Source organism: Choloepus didactylus, chromosome 21 (assembly GCF_015220235.1).
Source record: "Choloepus didactylus isolate mChoDid1 chromosome 21, mChoDid1.pri, whole genome shotgun sequence".
Lineage (NCBI taxonomy): Eukaryota > Metazoa > Chordata > Mammalia > Pilosa > Megalonychidae > Choloepus > Choloepus didactylus.
Genome location: NC_051327.1, coordinates 17,092,544 through 17,109,713, shown reverse-complemented (window position 1 = coordinate 17,109,713; position 17,170 = coordinate 17,092,544). Strand labels below are relative to the sequence as shown.

Sequence of the window (17,170 nt, the reverse complement as noted above, 5' to 3'; positions counted from 1 at the left end):
GCAGCTCGGGATCAGGCACTTTGGGAAGAAGATTCTTTGAGCCCTGTGTTAGCTGATTTGGTTCCTGGAATCTGGAAGTCAGTGTGCTGATCCAGGGTGGAGGTGGGAAAGGGTGGGAGCCTGGGCCAGATTTCAGGTGTGAATGGGCCCACCCCCTTGCTCTGTTTCCCTCTAGCTTAGGAAACCTGGGGCAGTGAGCTGAAGCAGGCACGGTGGATTCCCACACCTCCATCCCCCGCTGGGCAGCCATCCCCGAGCCACCACTACACCTTCCCCTGAGTAAATAAATGCCTTCTCTCTTTCCCGTTCTTGCTCCCGCATGCTCCTTTTCATTTCTTTCCTCTTTCTTTTCTCTTACTTTCTCCTTTGCCTTCTGCTCTGCCTATCCTGATTTTTCTTCCTGTGGCCTCCGTGGTGGGATCTCAGGCCCCTCGCTTCAGGACCTGCCCCAGCCGGGCTCACCCTCTGCCTGCCCCTGCCACGGGGCCTTTGCCTTTGCCAGCGGCCTGACCTTGGCCGCCCTGGCGCTGGGCCCCTGCCAGGAGCGTGAGCGTGACCTACAGTGCCCAGGCCCTGCTCCTTGAGAAACGAGGCCCCGAGGCTTCCCCATGGCTGAGGTGTCCTGGGGGAGGCGGTGGGGAGGAGGAGAGGCCGAGAGCAGGCCGCCCTTCCTGCGGGGCCTGCTGAAAATTGGCTCTCCGGAACCGGCTTGGGACACGCGGGCCAGCGGGTCAGGAAGTGGCGCACAATGCTGCTCTTTCAGGGGAGACACTGCAGGGTCCGGGGTCCCGTGGGGCCCCAGGGAACTCTGGAGAACGGCCTGTTCTGAGAGGAAGTTCTCCAGCCTAGACCCCCCAGAAGTGAGAAAAGGAGCCCTGAACTCACCTCCCCTCTGCCCTGGGAGGGGCCTTGGCTTTGGCCCGGCCCAATTCAGAACCCAGTTATTCCCTGCATTAGTCTGGGGGAAGGAAGGGAAGGGAAGGGAAGGGAGTGGGTTTTCTCAGGGAGCCGTGACTCCTGTCCCTGGTCTTGATGGTTCAGTGATTCATTAGGGCCCTCCTCGGCCTTAGGGACTGTAGGCCACGGGGAAAGGAGAAGGCAGGGTCCCCGCCTGCAGGGGTTTTGATCTTGGTGGAGAGAGAAGACAATATACTAAGTGTCACATGCATTAAAAGAAATAGGAAAAGAGAAATAATTGGGTACACGGAAGTATTGTGTTCAAGGAGCATGATGTATACCCACTCTCATATGTTTAGGAAATCGATAGACAAGAGATGATAAATAGATGGGTGGGTGAGTGGATGGACAGATAGGTAGGTAGGTAGAATGATACAGCAAATGCAGCAAAATGTTAAAATTGGTGAACCTGGGTATCTGGGTGGGGAGTATGTTGGAGTTCTCTACATGGGTTTTGTGTTATTTTTGCAAGTGTCCTGTAAATTTGAAATCATTTAAAAAAAAAAAAAGTTTAAGGAAAAAAAAAGAAAGACATGACTGACCAGAGTTGCTTAGGAAGTCAAAAAAAAAAAAAGGTGACATTTGGTCTGTGCTCTGCAGATAAAGCAGGATTTGGAATGTGAAAGGAATGCCGGCACATGTTGTGGGAGAGAGCGGAGGGTAGTGTCCAGGCATCAAACATTACATAAGCAAAGGGAGATTTGTCCTGGCAGGGAACCTCTGCCCTGGAAACTGCCTGGTGGCTGACATTCCAAAGGCCCTGGGAGACTCACAGCTTGCCTTCCAGGGCCCGGCATGTGGAGGCTGGGCCCTGCCCCAGAGCCCCTGCACCCTGAGAAGCCTGACCACCGAAACCAGACTGAGGGCCTACAACCAGGGGCTGGCCAGAGAGCTTTGGGCATGCTGACTGCAGTAAAGGGGAGCTCTTGTGAGCCTGCCAGAGCTGCAAGAGAAGGGGCTGGGGCAGTCCTGGCTTGCAGTCATATAGCTGTTGGTTTTAGAAGAAACTTCTTTCCATAGCTCTTTGCAAGGCTAGGCCCTTTGTTGGTTGTACTGGACTAGTTCTGGGAGGCTGTGTCTCTGAATGCCCACACAGAAGTTGTTGCACACTTTGCTTCGTCAGGCCATTGAAAGAAGTAACATTCTTGCTCAAGAGTTTTCTATGGCTCCGCAGTGTCCATCAGCTCACGATTCTTTGTCCTAATATTTAAGGCTCTGCATTATCTGAAGGGTCTTTACAGAGTCTAAAAATGGGAAGGGACCTAGAAATCATCTAGTCCATCTCTAATCTGTCAGTCTCTTTCATCATAACCCTGAGAAAAGGTTGCCTCCCCTCTGCATTTATGCTTCTAATAATGGGGAATTCTCTCCTTCATGAGACAGCTTTAGTTGTTAGAAAGTATCTAAATTTACCCAGAAACTGCCTTCCTGTACTTCTGCACATTGGTCCAGGCTTGATCCTCTGGATTTTCCCTCCTTCCACGTGGCTAGCCTTCAGAGTATTTCTATTTCCTCTAAATCTTCTCCATGTTAAGCCACCCAAGCCCATCCCAATCCAGGACCCTTTCTTTTGGAAGTGGTCTAGTTTGTCAGTTTCCCTCTTAAAGTAGAAAGCCTAAAACTGAACAATGCTTTAGGTGTGGCATGAACTGCACAGAGAATTGGAACATCCCCTCCCTCATTCTGAGCCCTATACTCCTTTTAATGCATCCAGAGATCAGAATGTCACTTTGATCAACCACATTGATATGTTGCTTGTATTAAATTAGCAGTCAAAGAAAATGCCTAAGTCATTTTCACGAGTCACATCTCCCTCGTCTTCCACCTGGCCTGGTGAGGTTTAGACCTAAATATAGGAACTCTCCTTTATTCCTACCAGAGTTCATTTTGTTAAGTTTAACCCAGTTTTCTAGTCTGTGGAAATTGTTTGAAATGTAATTCTGTGTCTCTCGTGCTGGGACTGGGACCCAGGGCCTGAGCCATGGATACAGCCTGCCGAGTTGGAACCCCAGCTCTGCACCTGCTGGTTGAGGGACTTTGGGTGAGTCTTGATTTCCTCATCTGTAAAATGGATGGATGTGATTAGTAATAATTCTCACCTGTTCATGAGTAGAACGAGTTTATGAGCTAATCCATGGAAGATGCCTGACAAAAAGCACTTATTAGCTACCCTTTTCTTGATGATCATAACCATTGCTTCTGCTAGTTCACTATAATTAGGAGCACCAGGGCTTCTACTTCCTCATTCTTTAGAAAAAAGTCTCCTCCTTACCCAAAAGCCTCCTGGCACATTGTTCTTTGTTCATTCCAGGCCTTTCTTTCCAACGTCCCTCAGCCGAGGCGCTTGCCTCTGTCCTCCCACCTCTCTAGGTTTAAAACCTCTGCGCTGTCCTTGATGCGTCTCTCGGCTGTGAAATTTTTACAGCCCACCTTATCACAGGTTCTTTCCATTTTTACTTCCATCTCCCTGGCTGGGACCTTTATTACTTCCCGTCTGCGCTATGAATAGCTTCCTACGTCAGTGCCCCTGACCTCCTGGCTCCATCCGGCGCTGATCCAGCTCTCACCTCTGCTGGGCCAGGCTTCCGCCCTCCTTGCCCGCTCAGAAACCCCCTGCCCTTCCACGCCCGCAGGCTTGGGCCTTTCCACTCAGGCACGTCCCTCCTGCCCCTTCCGCGGCCCGGAAGGCCCACCCTCCGTGCCTGTGACCTGGGTCTCGCCACCTGCCAGCCCGCCCAGCACGGTGCAGAGTCGTTTCAGGGGGTCAGGGCTGGGCTCTCGGGACAGGCCGACTGGGGGTGGGCCAAGTAGTAGGACCTTGAGCAAGTTGCTTACTTAGCCTTCCTGAGAAACTGGAAATGGGGGAACCACAGGTGCCCCCAGAGTTTGCGTGAGGAAGAGTGAGGGAAGCAGGTGAATTGCGTGGGGAGGTACCTGGGACGGGTATCCCTTTCTTCCCTTAAGAAGGCTTCCCTGAGCAGCATCAGTTTAAAGGTTTTTCTCCTTCCTTCCAAAAATTACTGCCCAGAAGTTTTCCAGTTTTCAGCTATGTTCACGCGCAGACTCGATCTGTAGTTATAAACTCATGGTGTATTATTTTACATTGCTTAAGAGACTTAAGGTTTTTTTGCACAAGCTTGTGCAGTTGGTCCATCCGTGTAAACAAATATCTGTGGGATGACTCGAAATCCTGCCCTTCACGCATCCTACCTCAAGGCCCTGGCACATTCTAAAGTGGCCGGTGTGACTCTGCTTCCTCACGGGCTGGGCTGCTGACCACCAGGCCCCCAAACATGACCACATCCAGGCCAGCAGCTTACTGGATTTTGGTCTCTCTCTCTTTTAATTTTTACTGTGGTAACGTATCTACAGCCTGAATTTTCCCATTTTAACCACTTTAAAGCACGCAATTCAGTGCTGTTTATTATAGTCACAGTTTTGTACTACCGTCACCGCATCCATCACCAAAACTTTTCCATCACCCCAAACTGGGTCTGTTTGTACCGTTTTACATTTTTATGTCCCATGCTATTGCTTACCGAATGCAGGCAACCTTTAGGAACGCGCTGAATGTGTTGAATCTTCCCAGAGGTCTGGCTGCAGCCACCATGCTCCTGTAATCCCCCAGGGGAATCTGAAGGAAAGAGAACAGACTGGGAAAGTTCTGGAAGCAAAAGCCGAGAACCAGGTCCAGGGACTTGTCAAAGGGAAGCTGTAGGCACTGCGTCTCAGTGAGAGATTTTTTTGAAATAAACTTTTCACTCCTTCTCACATCTCTTGTATGAGATTCCATCTTTATTATTTTTAGAGTTTTTTAAAAAAAACTGGTAAAATACACATAGCATAAAATTAACATGAAATTTACCATTTCACCCATTTTTAAGTGTACAATTCAGTAGCATTTAGTACATTCACAGTGTTGCGCAGCTACCACCTCTGTCTAGTTCCAAAACATTTCATCACCCCAAAGGGCGCCCTGTACCCATTAGGCAGTCATTCCCCATTCTCCCCGCCCCATAGCCCCTGCCAACCACTAATCTGCTTTCTTCCACTCTGAATTTGCCTATTCTGGACATGGCATATGAATGGAACCATACAATGTGTGGTTTTTGTGTCTGACTTATTTCACTCAGCACAATGTTTTCAAAGTTCATCCATGTTGTGGCATGCATCAGTACATCCTTCCTTTTTGTGGCTGAATAATATTCCATATGCCACATTTTGCTCTTCCATTTATCAGTTGTTGGGCATTTGGGTTGCTTCCACATTTTGGCTATTGTGAATCATGCTGCCGTGAACATTGGTCTACAAGTATCCACTTGCGTCCCTGTTTTCTTTGGGGTCTGTTCCTAAGAGGGAAATTTCTGGGTCATGTGATAATTCTGTTTAACTCCCTGAGGAGCTGCCAAACTATTTTTGACAGCAGCTGCACCTTCTACATTCCTGCCAGCAGGGCACAAGAGTTCCAAATTCTCCACGTCCTCTCCATCCTAGTATGTGTGAAGTGCTCTCTCTTTGTGGTTTTGATTTGCATTTCCCTAGTGACTAGTGATATTAAGCACCTTTTCGTGTGCTTACTGGTCATTTGTAGATCTTCTTTGGAGAAATGTCTATTCAAGTCCTTTGCCCATTTTTAATTGGGTTGTTTGCCTTTTGGTTATTGGGTTATAAGTTGTACATTCTGATACGAACCCTTAACTAGATACTTGCAAGTATATAAATTATGTATTCTGGATACAAAATTTTATCAAATAGATGATTTGCAAATATGTTCTCCCATTCTTTGGGTTGTTTTTTTCACTTTGAGTTTCCTTCTTGACCAGTCTTACCCTCACCCTGCATAGCCAGCCAGCTGTGCCTGGCAGAGGCCCCTTACTGTGTGCTGTGGGGGAAGAGAGAAAGAAAATAGTGGTCTGTCCTTGTCCTGGGGGAGGCCCTAGTTTGATGGGGAAAGGAGCCTGTGTGGTTGAAGAGTTTAGTCTGGTAGGGAGAAAAAAAACATACTAGGAAAAGTGGGCTTAAGGCCACACCTCAAAATTTATATAAACCAGGTAAAAAAAGAAGGTATCTTAATAAAACCTGGAAATAACCTATCTTATAGCATGTATAAAAATAAACTCCAGATAGATTAAAAACTCAACTGCACAATGCAACAAGAAAATGTTTGGAAGACAATATGAGGGTCCACTTGAATAATCCAGGGGCAGGAGAAACCTTAAGTAAACCTAGAAATTACAAAAGGTAAGATGGACATGCTTAACTATGTAAGGCAATCAGCAAGCATATGAACATTGAAGAAGATTCTCAAACTCACTAGCACTCAGAGAAATGCAAATTAAAGTAATGATGAAATATCACTTTACATCCATCAACTGGCAAAAATTAAAAGAAGCAATAACACCTGTTGTTGGTAGGGATGCTCTTGTACATTGTCAGTGGAAATGTGAATTGTTAGAGCCTTTTTAGGAAGTAATGTGGCAACCTTCTTTGGATCCTGATTTAACAAACTGCAAAAAAAAAAAAAAAAGTTGGTTTGAGACAGTTAGGGAACTGTGAATACTAACTGGCTGTTTGATGATGTTAGGAAATTTATCTTTTAAAATCTTAGGTATGATAATAGCATTGTGGTTATTTTTAGAGTCCCCACCCCACCCCACCCCTTCTTTTTTGAGTAAGCGAGTAGAAAGTTAATTAAGAATGCATGTGAGAGGATATGTGGGTGCACTTGCAAGAGGTAAGAGAGGCCCCAGCATTGTGGGGGCAATCTGCTTTTATAGATTTTTGTTCTTTTTGTAATTTTTGTTAACTATTTTACTACTCTCTCCTTCTCCCTCCTTTGAGATGCGTGAGCGTAGATTACTCGCTCAGGTGGGGTCTGTTGGCCTCCAGGTGCTATTTACTGATGTTCTTTTCAGAGAGATCTTTCTCCTTGAGGCCTGATCACTTCTTGGACTTTGCCCGTTGCTCATCCAGCCACTGCCCTAATTCTAACCCTGCCTCAATTTCCCCCTCAGGGATTTCTAGCTTCCTTAATCTTAAGGGAAACTGGGCTGATGGTCCATCTTCTGTAGCTGCTTCAAGCTGTCAGCGGGTTGCGGGCCCTACTTTGTGGGAGCAGAGAAGCCTCTGGCTGTACTATTGACAGTGGCGGGTTGAATGTGGGGAACGGGAGCATAGCCTCTGGCAAAGAGAAGTTTGTTGCGAAAGGCTTCTAATCAGCCCAGATGTCAGAGGGAAGTGTCTCCTGGCTGGCTCGCCAAGATAAGTTGCTGGACTTGGATTCCTAGGTACTTGGGTTCCATTCCGTGTGAAAGAATTCAAGGGCACAGCAGAAATGGAGAAAGCAGGCAGAAAGTTTATTAAGAGTGCACGTGAGAGGACATGCGGGCATGCTTGCCTTCAAGAAAAGAGAGGCGAGAGGCCAAGTCCTTTTTTTTAGAGGTCCATACTGAAACATTTACTGGTAAAATGGCCTAATGCCTGGGATTTACTTCAGAATAATCTGGGGAGGATGGGGTCAGTGGCTGATGGTATAGATCACAGGTCAGTGTCAGCCAAACTACATCCCTCAGGCCAAATCTAGGCCAGCACCTGCTTTTTTTGTTTGTTTTTTATTTGCGAATGTCTTTGTTTTGCCTTCACTTCTTTTTAAATTCAGTTTTATTGAGATACACTCACACACCACACAGTCATCCAAAACGTAGTCAACTGACCACAGCACAACCACACAGTTGTGCATTCATCACCCCAATCTCTCTCTCGAAGTTCTTTCCTGATCCAGAAAAAGCAAAAACAAGAACAAAAAAAAACAAAAGTAAAAAAGAACACCCCAATCATCCCTCCCCTCCCACCCTATTCCTCACCTAGTTTCTTGTCCCCATTTCTCCACCCATCCATCCACACACTGGACAAAGGGAGTGTGATCAGATCTGAGCCTCTTCCTCCCGGTCCCGGAGAAATAATGTTTCCCCGGGGAATGAAAAGCATCTCTTTGTGCGGCCTTTAATTGCCACGTTGTGTGCCAAGCGAGTGAGTGGCAGGCGGGTGCAGCAGCTGGGCACAGCCAATACCAGGCAGCAGATCCTGTGCCCTCGGGACAGTCTGGGCCAGCTGGCCCGGGAGGGCTGCCCACCTCTGCCCCCAGCTGGGGGCCCCATGCACAGGGACGCCGGCAGTGGGGAGCGGGTGGGGGGTCGGCGGAGGGAGGGGGGACTGAGTGGAGGAAGGGAACGGGGTGGGTGTCAGGGGAGGTCTCGGGCCTCCCTCAGAGGCTCATTCTTCTCATCCTCCTTTCCCTCCCCCCTCTTGTTTTTCAGACTGTCAGCATCAATAAGGCCATTAATACGCAGGAAGTGGCTGTAAAGGAAAAACATGCCAGAAATATCCTTTTGGATGTTGCTTGGAAGACCGACCCTGAGTGGGGTTAAATGGCAGGGATGGAAGTCGGGGCGAGGCGTCCTTGCTGCCTTCCAGGGAGGGGAACCCCTGCCAGCCAGGACATCACAGGTTTGGGTGGCAGTGGGCACTCAGAGAGCCGGTGTCAGATCCCCCAGACCGTCAGGGTGCAGGGGACCAGGGAGCCCATCGAGCCAGGCCTTCGCTCACCTGTTCCTCTTCTCTAGACTTAAGCTTTCAGAACAGGAAAATCACCTGACGGGCCTTTCCTTGGGGTACAGGACGGCTTGTCCCCTGCGATTGCAGAGCACTCCAGGCCCTGCTCTCTGCCCGGGGGAAATGTCATCTCCCCTTTGCTGAGCAAGAAATTAAAAAAAAAAAAAGAAAGAAATAGGTCTCAGCTGCAGTGATTGGCATTACGCCAACAGCGGGGATGGGAGTCAGACCCCCCTGTGAGCAGGTTCATCCAATGCCAGAAGGGGGAGACGACGAGAACCTCAAAGCAGAGAAGGGAAACTGGCGACATGAAACTTCCTCGCCAAGCCTGCCACGCCAAGCGAGCGGAGGCCTGTGGGAGCCACCTTCCGGGTGGGGGGCTGTGTAGAGGAGAGCAGGCAGCACCTCCGGCCGATGGATCCCGTGGGCATCCAGGAGCTGGAGAGCTTAATCCCCCAAGGCCGCAGGAGAGAGGCCACGGCCAAGCCTTTGTCTCCACATGTGGCGGGGCCGAGCAGGTGAAGTCTGGGCTCTCCTGGTTGCTTGTCCTGAAGCCATCCAGACTCGGCCCGTGGATGAGACTCTTATGGTTAGGTGCCTGGTGCCCCGGTCTCGGGAGTTTCAGAGATTATTGCCAGAAGGATGCTCCGACTGCAGAACTGCGCTCTGCGGGAGTGGAGGCACTTGCCTTTAAGGGGAAAGTGCTTTGCTGCAGGGCAGGGGCTCTAGACCTCTCCAGGGTAGTAGGTAACTTGGAAGTCCTGCCTGGTGGTGAACCTTCTATGCACAGAAAGGCACAGCTCCCTTGCTTTGCTGTGTCATGTTTAGTACCCTCACCATGATTCAGAACAAACCCAAAGAGGCCTTTATTATAAGCGGCCCAGTTGATTTTCTCAGAGGGGTTTACCCAGTCCTGACCTTCACCTTCCAAGAATGTGTGATCCATGATGCAAGATAGGAAGTAAGAGGGACGTTTGTCAGAGGTTAGTGTGCTCGGTTGGCCCAGAGAGGACCAAGCCTGCAGCGACAGGGCCACGGCCCTCCAAGGGAGACTTCCTGGGGCCATGTTAGGCATCCTGGAGGGAGATCGTGGAATCCCACCTCTGGAGCCCTCTGGAACTCTCCGGCTCGCTCTGGGGCCATGAGTGGGCCCCACTGGGCCTCTGTGGGCCTTAGTTCTCTTATCTGTCAGATGAAAGAGTTGGTTGAAGATTTCAAAGGTCTGCCGTTCTGTGAGTGTCTCTGATTCACAGTTTCCAAATGACTGGATAAATGTTGTAAAGATCAGCTGCATACAGTGGGAGTTTTCAACACCTGCTCAAAGATAGCACAAACCATTTTTTCTTCATTGATTTTTTTTAAGAGCATCAACTGCCCTAGACACCAGCTGAATCAGCATTTGGAGTCGTGACTTCAGAAATGCTGTGCAGGCAACCACTTGTCGCTGGTGAACAGGTTGGCCCCACCATGGTGTCCTCAGCTCCTGGAGGGCTGGGAACTGAGTCTTATTTTTCTTTATATTCCCTGAGCACCTTCTAAAGTACCTGATGCATAATTGGTGCATGTAAATCCTTACAAAATCAAAGAACAATAAATAATTCCTCTTGCCTCTTGCAAAGTCATAGTGGCTGCCAGCTCTGTGCCTGATCTGGTTCTCTTTCGGCAGAACACTCACTGGTGACCACAATCGGCCGGTGAGAAGTCAGGACCTAAGGCCGCCCATGTCTCCAAGGGGCTGTGCTGTAGGTGAAACCGTAAATTATTTCAGAAATAACTCCGAGACTAAAAGCTGACTTCAGCTTCCAGAACCTAAACCCCATGATCAAGCCCACCCCTCTCAAAACTTTATGGTACCTTTGGGCACATGTGTTCTAGATAAGTCATTTAGGTTCTGATCTGGGGAGTCTTTCTGCCCTAAATGAGCCTGTGCTTCTCACCTGAGCCTCGGTACAGGTGCCTCAAGTTTCAGGTGAAGCCAATACATACGATTGATGGTGCCCAGTGACTGGGTCTCTGAGGCCTGTTCAAACAACTACAGAAGCAAAACAGAAATTCTGCACTCCCTCCAAAAAAGGCCTCAGTCATCGTGGAGATCTGGAGGGCTAAGCTCAACAGCCGTTGGCCAGACGGGCATTTGTCATGTACAAACCGTGGCATGCACTTTGTGGGTGGTGGGTGCTGTTTGAATTAAATCTTAGGAGGAAGTGGCCCCCCAAGTCCAGAATACAAGGAACCTAAGGTGTTGGGGAGCTGAAGGCACCTGAACAAGGCCAGGAAGGTTTAGAGAAGACATAGGGGAGCTGGGATTAGAGTAAGTTTAAGTTTGGGGAAAGGACGTTTTAAACAAAGACTACTGCTTTCCAGGCAAGAGCGGGGCCGTCTGAACGGGGAGGATTTTGAGCTGTTGCCTTGAAGAGGAGCCAAGAGGCAATGGGTTGGGGTGCAGAGATCCCCAACTGGAGCCAGGGTCCTTGATGAGGAGCTGAACACACCTTCTCTCTTAAATGATGGATAAGGAAGGACTTTGAAAACGGAAGTGTGTTGTTAAATGTTTGGGGGGACCATTCTCCAAGGACCTCACCACAAACTCGACACTCAGGAGAAGGGCAGGGAGTGCGTGTCTGCAGATCAGGACCCCTGTGGCCCAGAGGGCGTCGGTACAAATTAGAAAAAGACCCCCATCCCCTCACCCCCCACCGACACTTCCAACCATGGAGAAATTGTCCAAGAAAACGGATAGTATTCAGACAAGGCCCTTTATGGCCATCTGCCCCCAGATTGCCAGACTAAACATGCAGCTCTGTGAGTGGCAACGTCCCCTCTGCAGGAGTGCTACACTAGCCCCATGCGGTGGGCTGTTGCAGGCTCAGACCCAAGCGTTGTCTGCCCGAGGCAGGGCCCATGCTTTTGTTTTCCATGACCCCCCCGTCACCGTGCATCCTGGGCACCCACCATGAGAAAGGGGCACAGACCTTTTGGTCTGTTGTCAACCGCCTGCCTCTCTCCAGCAATGCCGTGCTCTGCTGGAAGTTTTGCCACGTCTTCCACAAACTGCTCCGGGATGGGCACCCATACGTGAGTTCCCTGGGCAGCAGTGGGGCAGCCGGGGAGCCGGGGCCCGTGCGGGGAAGCGGGCTGCATGTGGCTGCTCTCCACCCCCCCCACACACACACTGGGGAGGCAGCTGTCCCTTTCTTCTGCCTTTTGGTGGCCGGTTAGAGGTGGGTGCATCTCTGTCCAGTCAGCTTCTCCTCCCCACGCCAGCCCCTTCTATTTGTCCTCCTCTCTCTTCCCGTTCTGTTCTCTCATAGGCTGTTCTCTTCTCCCTCCAGGTTCTGAAGGACTCTCTGAGGTACAAAAACGAGTTGAGTGACATGAGCAGGATGTGGGTGAGTCTGGAGATGTGCCCGGGGACCACGTGCTCCTCATCCTTCCTGAGGCCCCAGCACAAGGACTGTGGAATGGGACAAATGCATCCCTCACAGTGTTCCGGATGTCTCCCTTGAGAATCAGGGAGGGACCAGGGGTGCCCCCAAGTTGTACCGTGATAACCTCAGTCTTACCTGGGGCGCTGGGAGCTGCAGAGGGGTTCTAAGGCCTGGAACTTCTCCTGCCAATGAAACCTCATGTAGTAGTGCTTTCCAGGCTCTGGGGCCCCTCAGCAGTGACATTGCCCTGGTTTCTACTTCTTTCCATTCTGTCAATCCCAGTGCAGTCACAGTGCATTGAGAATTGAGAATTTTCTTTCTTGGCTAAGGATTTTTATGCCTTGGGAAGAGGGAGGAGCAGGTGGCAAAATCGGAATCATCTGAAAAATTGTTTTTAAGCACATTCCAGAATCCCTCCAGATTCTTGTATCCCAGAGGCGTGTGTATGGGGGAGAGGCAGATTATCTGTACTTTGAAGAATCTCTCTGCTTGACCGGAATATTCCCCTTTGCTCCTGCTGGTTCAGAACTGTCAGTTTACCTCTTCCCCCCAAATTCTTACCTACACTCACAAAACATTAGTGACTATGTAATGCAACCTGCCATCATAGGGGAGGAAATGCAGGCCCGGAGAGCAGAGCACTTGCGCAGAGTCACAAGGCTGTGGTTGACTGAACAAAGCTCTGAGTTGTCCCCACATCTCCCAGCTGCATGCTAGGAAGCTTTCTGTTATGTCCATATAACATGTAGAGCTTACACTTTTTTTTTTTTTTTTATTAAAATTTGCCTAGTCTGTGTTTTCCGTCCTTTTACTTTCAACTTTTCTGCACTCTTATGTATTAGAGGTGTCCCTTGTAAATACAATTTAGTTGGATTTTGTCATTTTTATTCAAGATGGTAGTCCTTGTCTTTTAACTGGGTGCTTAGTTAACAGGGTGTTTACCTGTGTTATGATAAATATGTTTGGGTTTATAGCTCCCAATTTGCTTTGTGCTTTCTATTTGTCCCATTTGTATTATTTCTTTTTCTCTTGTTCCTTGCCTTCTTTCAGATTGATTGGGTATTTTTCCTCATTCCATTTTTTTCACCATTACTAGTATGGAGAGAAGAAAAATCTGCTTTTATTTTTTAATTTTTTGCTAGATTCGTTAATAAGTACAGAATGCATGCTTAATTTATCAAGGTCTAAAATTAATGTCTTTATCTGTTTTTTGTATAACACAAAGACCTTAGACTATTTTAACTCCATTCACTCCTTCTCAACTTATATGTTATTGTCATGTATTTTAATTTTTAAAAAAACTCTATATAGTATTATTTTAATTGTTTTATTTTGTGTTCTTCGTTTATCCTTATATCCCAGATCTTCCATCTGAAGTCTCTTTCTGCCTGAAGATCCTTTAGAATATCCTTTCCTGAGAGTCTCCTGGTGGCAAACACTGTTTTTGTTTGTCTGATTACTTTATTTCACCCTCATTCCTGGAAGATATTTTCTCTGAATTTAGAATTTTTCTGTGACAGTTATTTTCTCTTAGCTCATGAAAGATATTATTCAAGGTATTATTCTGCCGATTTCTGGCTTCCATTATTTTCATGAAGTCAGCTGTCAGACTCATTGTTGTCCTTTGAGGCTAATCCATGCTTTTTCCTCTGGCTGTTGTTAAGATCTAAGTCTGTGTCTAGGTGTGAATTTATTTTGAAATCTTTGGACTTCTTAGATCTGAGGATTAGTGTCTTTCATCAGGTCTGAAAAATTCTCATTGTCTCTTCAAACATTGCCTCTGCTCCATTCTATCTTTTCCTTCTGAGACTTTGGTTAGAAGAATATTCGATTTCCTTACTCTATCCCACATGTCTTTAAACTACTATTTCATTTTTCCTACCTATTTGTCTCTCTGCTGCATTCTGAATAATTTCACCAGATCCAATTTGCAAATCACTGTTCCGTCTTCAGCTGGGTCTAATCTGTTGTTAAACCTCTCCATAGGGTTTTCAATTTTAGTTAATATTTTCTCATTTCTTAGAGTTCTGTTTTTTCCAGATCTGCTTGGCATTCTTTGTAATTTCTTGTGCCTTTCGTATATTTTGAAATAGTCTCTTATTTCTTTAGACATATTAAGAATAGTCATTTTATACATCACTTTATTATAATTCCATTACCTAAAGTCCTTAGAGATCTCTTTCTACCATCTGTTGATTTTAGTGAATTTTGCTTATGTAGTATAGTTTCCTTTTGTGCTTAGTTATTTTTTCCTGCAAGCTGCTCATTTTCCTCAGGATTTTATTTGTGGGAATTCTTTGAAGTCGGTAAAGAAGATAGGTTCCTCCAGAGGGAATTGACTTTTGCTTACATTACTGACTCCAGATTGAATCCTCAGCTTGAGATTGTGTGAATTCTGGGACAGATCCCCTTGAGGACTCTCACGGGTCTGATTCTCCGCAGCAGTTTTTTCCCTCCCTCTGCTCATAACAGTGGTCCGAGGCTGTCGATTTTCTTTGCAGCCGTCAGGGAGGGGTATATGGGTGCCATTCCCCTGTTGCAGGGAGGGTTTCTCACCTGGGGCAAGCCCGAGCCCTGTCTCCTGAAAATCAAAGCTCAGGTCACCTGGCTGGCAGAGGCCTCCCCACCATCCCTGTTCCTTGCCCCAGGCTCCCCTTTACCTCTGCGTTACCTGGGTTTGCTCAGCCCCTACCCTGAGCATCCCTTAATTTCTTGCTAGCTCATTAAAGCCTTCAAAAAGAAGCTTTTATGTGAGACACCACAAGAAAGGAGGAAAGATAACGACTGGGACTGTGTAACTTGGTGAAATCTAGAGTATTCAACAATTGTGATAAAATGTACAAATATGTTCTTTTACGAGGGAGAACAAGCAAATGTCAACCTTGCAAGGTGTTAAAAATGGGGAGGCATTGGGGGAGGGATGCAATCAGCATAAACTAGAAACTGTAACTAATAGAAGAAAAAAAAAGCTTTTAATATTTTGCCCAATATTTTTAGTATTTTCAGTGGGAATGCCAACCCAGGTCCCTGGCCTGCCTTGTTATCCAAAATGGAATTCCTTCAGATCTTTTTCCTAAGTAATTCTGTCTCTTCCATCTGACTTTTTCTGGAAGTTAGGAACCATCTTTTTGACCCTTAGGCACTTTCCTGTTAAGAATCATTGTTTTTGCTGGTAGGAATATTTTCTCACCTTTTTCTTTTTTTCTCCTTTTTCTGCTTTTCAGTACTTTCCACTTTTTTCTGTAATAAATAAGAAATACCTAAAAATAAGTAAAATATTCATTTTTCATAGAAAATTGACAAAACATGAAAAAACAGTCATCTCTGGTTTGGTGATTTTAACCTCCTCTGATTATTTATCTCCCTTTTGTGCCTTTGGGGTTCCTTTACTCTGTTCCAGAGGATGGAGTTACCTCTAAAAGAAAATGTAAAAATCAAAACTTGTGGAAGCCACCGCTGGGCAGTTTCAGGGTTCCTTGTGCCCCGTTCCCCGCCCTTATCTGTAGATCCCTGGGAACTGTGGCGTTACTCTGCTGGTTCTAGCTTCTTCCAGGCACTCAGGCAGGCTAAGGTGGGGCCTGATTGCTTTAGCAGCCCCCATGGAAGACTTGCTCTTCACCAGGCCCCGTCGCGTTTCAAATCCATATCACGTGGTTGAGATCGTGGATGCTGTTAGTCGGTTGGAGTCCATCTGAGGGGAGATGTTTCCTCTCCTGTGCTTAGATAAAGACAGAAAGAAGAAACAGCCCCTAGCCAGACTGATTGCTAAGGGGGGAGACTTAAAATTCCTGCATAAGATGCCTTGTCCAGACTTTAAGGAAGTCCCCATGTTTGTATACAAGATTAGACTATAGGAGTGTGCATTGGAACATGCTTTATAATAGCAAAAATTTTGCCAGCAAATTAAATGTACAGAAGTAGGGAATTGGTTCAGTAAATTGTGGTACATATGCATAATATACCAGGGAGTCACTAAAAATAATGATTAAGGAAATTTAAGAATATGAGAAAATTGCAGTGTATTAAGTGGAAAAACACAAGGTGATCCCATTTTATATCTAAAAATAAAGGGAGGGTTGATTACCCCAAAAGGTTAGCCATGATTATGTCTGGTGGTTAGATTAAAGGTTGTGTGTGTGTGTGTGTGTGTGTGTGTGTGTGTGTGTATGTGCACCATATTCTATATATTCCAAATTTTTCTATATTCTATATTTTCCAAATTTTCAGCAATGGACATTTATTTCTGTAATAATCAAAAAAGTATATATTCTGTAAAAAGAGACCCTGGCTGTAAATCTGTCCTCGCGGGCACTCGGTGTTGACACCGTACTCTCTTTCTCTCTTCCTGAAAGGGTCATCTGAGCGAGGGCTATGGACAGCTCTGCAGCATCTACCTCAAACTGTTGAGAACAAAGATGGAGTACCACACCAAGGTGAGTCTGCAGGCGGCTCCGTGGCCACAGCGGCATCCTGTCCTGGGACGGGAACCCAGGCCTGTTCGACACAGAAGCCTAGGCTGTGTGCTCAGCCACTTGTTATCTCTCACATTTATCATCTCTGTGGGTCAGGAATTTAGGGACAGCTTGGCTGGGCCCTTCCAGCTGGAAGTCTTTCATCCATCGCAGTCGAGGGGTGGAGCTGGAACAGCGTGGGGGCTGCAGCAGAGCGGCTAGGGTCTGGCCTTATGAAGTCTAGGGGCTAGTTAGGGTTTCATCACAGCTTGGTGGCCTCAGACTTCTTACGTGGTGGCTCAGGCACCAAAGGCAAGTGTCCCAGGAGAGCAAGGCAAAAGTGCATGGCCTTTTTCTGGCCTCAGAAGTCACACAGCATCACTTCAACTGTACTATCCTGGCCGAGGCAATCACTGTGGTCACTGTCAAAAGAGTGTGTCAAGTGGGGTATAGGGTGGCAGCCGTCCTTGGGAAATACAGTCCTTGACAGTCCGCCCGCTGGCCCTGACAGTTCACATCCCTCCCTCCTGCAGAACACACTCACTCTCCCCCAAGGCCCCAGTATGTGAGAGGAGGGGGCAGATGGTGTGGGATTCGCTGGGGATGTGAGGGGACAGGGCTCAGAACAACCTGGCATCCATGCAGAACCAGCGATAGATCCGTGTCAGTGCGAGGAGTGGGCAGGGCGGAGAGCGGCAGCCAACCGGGCCGTCGGATAGAATC

At 47.5% G+C, this 17,170-nt stretch overlaps 1 protein-coding gene across 3 annotated transcripts in view; it reads left to right on the top strand.

Annotated features, from left to right (window-relative positions):
- Positions 1–17,170, top strand: part of HIP1 (huntingtin interacting protein 1) — a 155,737-nt gene that overhangs the window by 97,730 nt on the left and 40,837 nt on the right. For all 3 annotated transcript variants that reach the window (XM_037815466.1, XM_037815467.1, XM_037815468.1), the window contains exons 2-5: positions 8,274–8,337; positions 11,501–11,643; positions 11,901–11,957; positions 16,349–16,429. In XM_037815466.1, the coding sequence (XP_037671394.1) occupies positions 8,274–8,337; positions 11,501–11,643; positions 11,901–11,957; positions 16,349–16,429 (345 nt within the window). The remainder of the gene's footprint in view (positions 1–8,273; positions 8,338–11,500; positions 11,644–11,900; positions 11,958–16,348; positions 16,430–17,170) is intronic.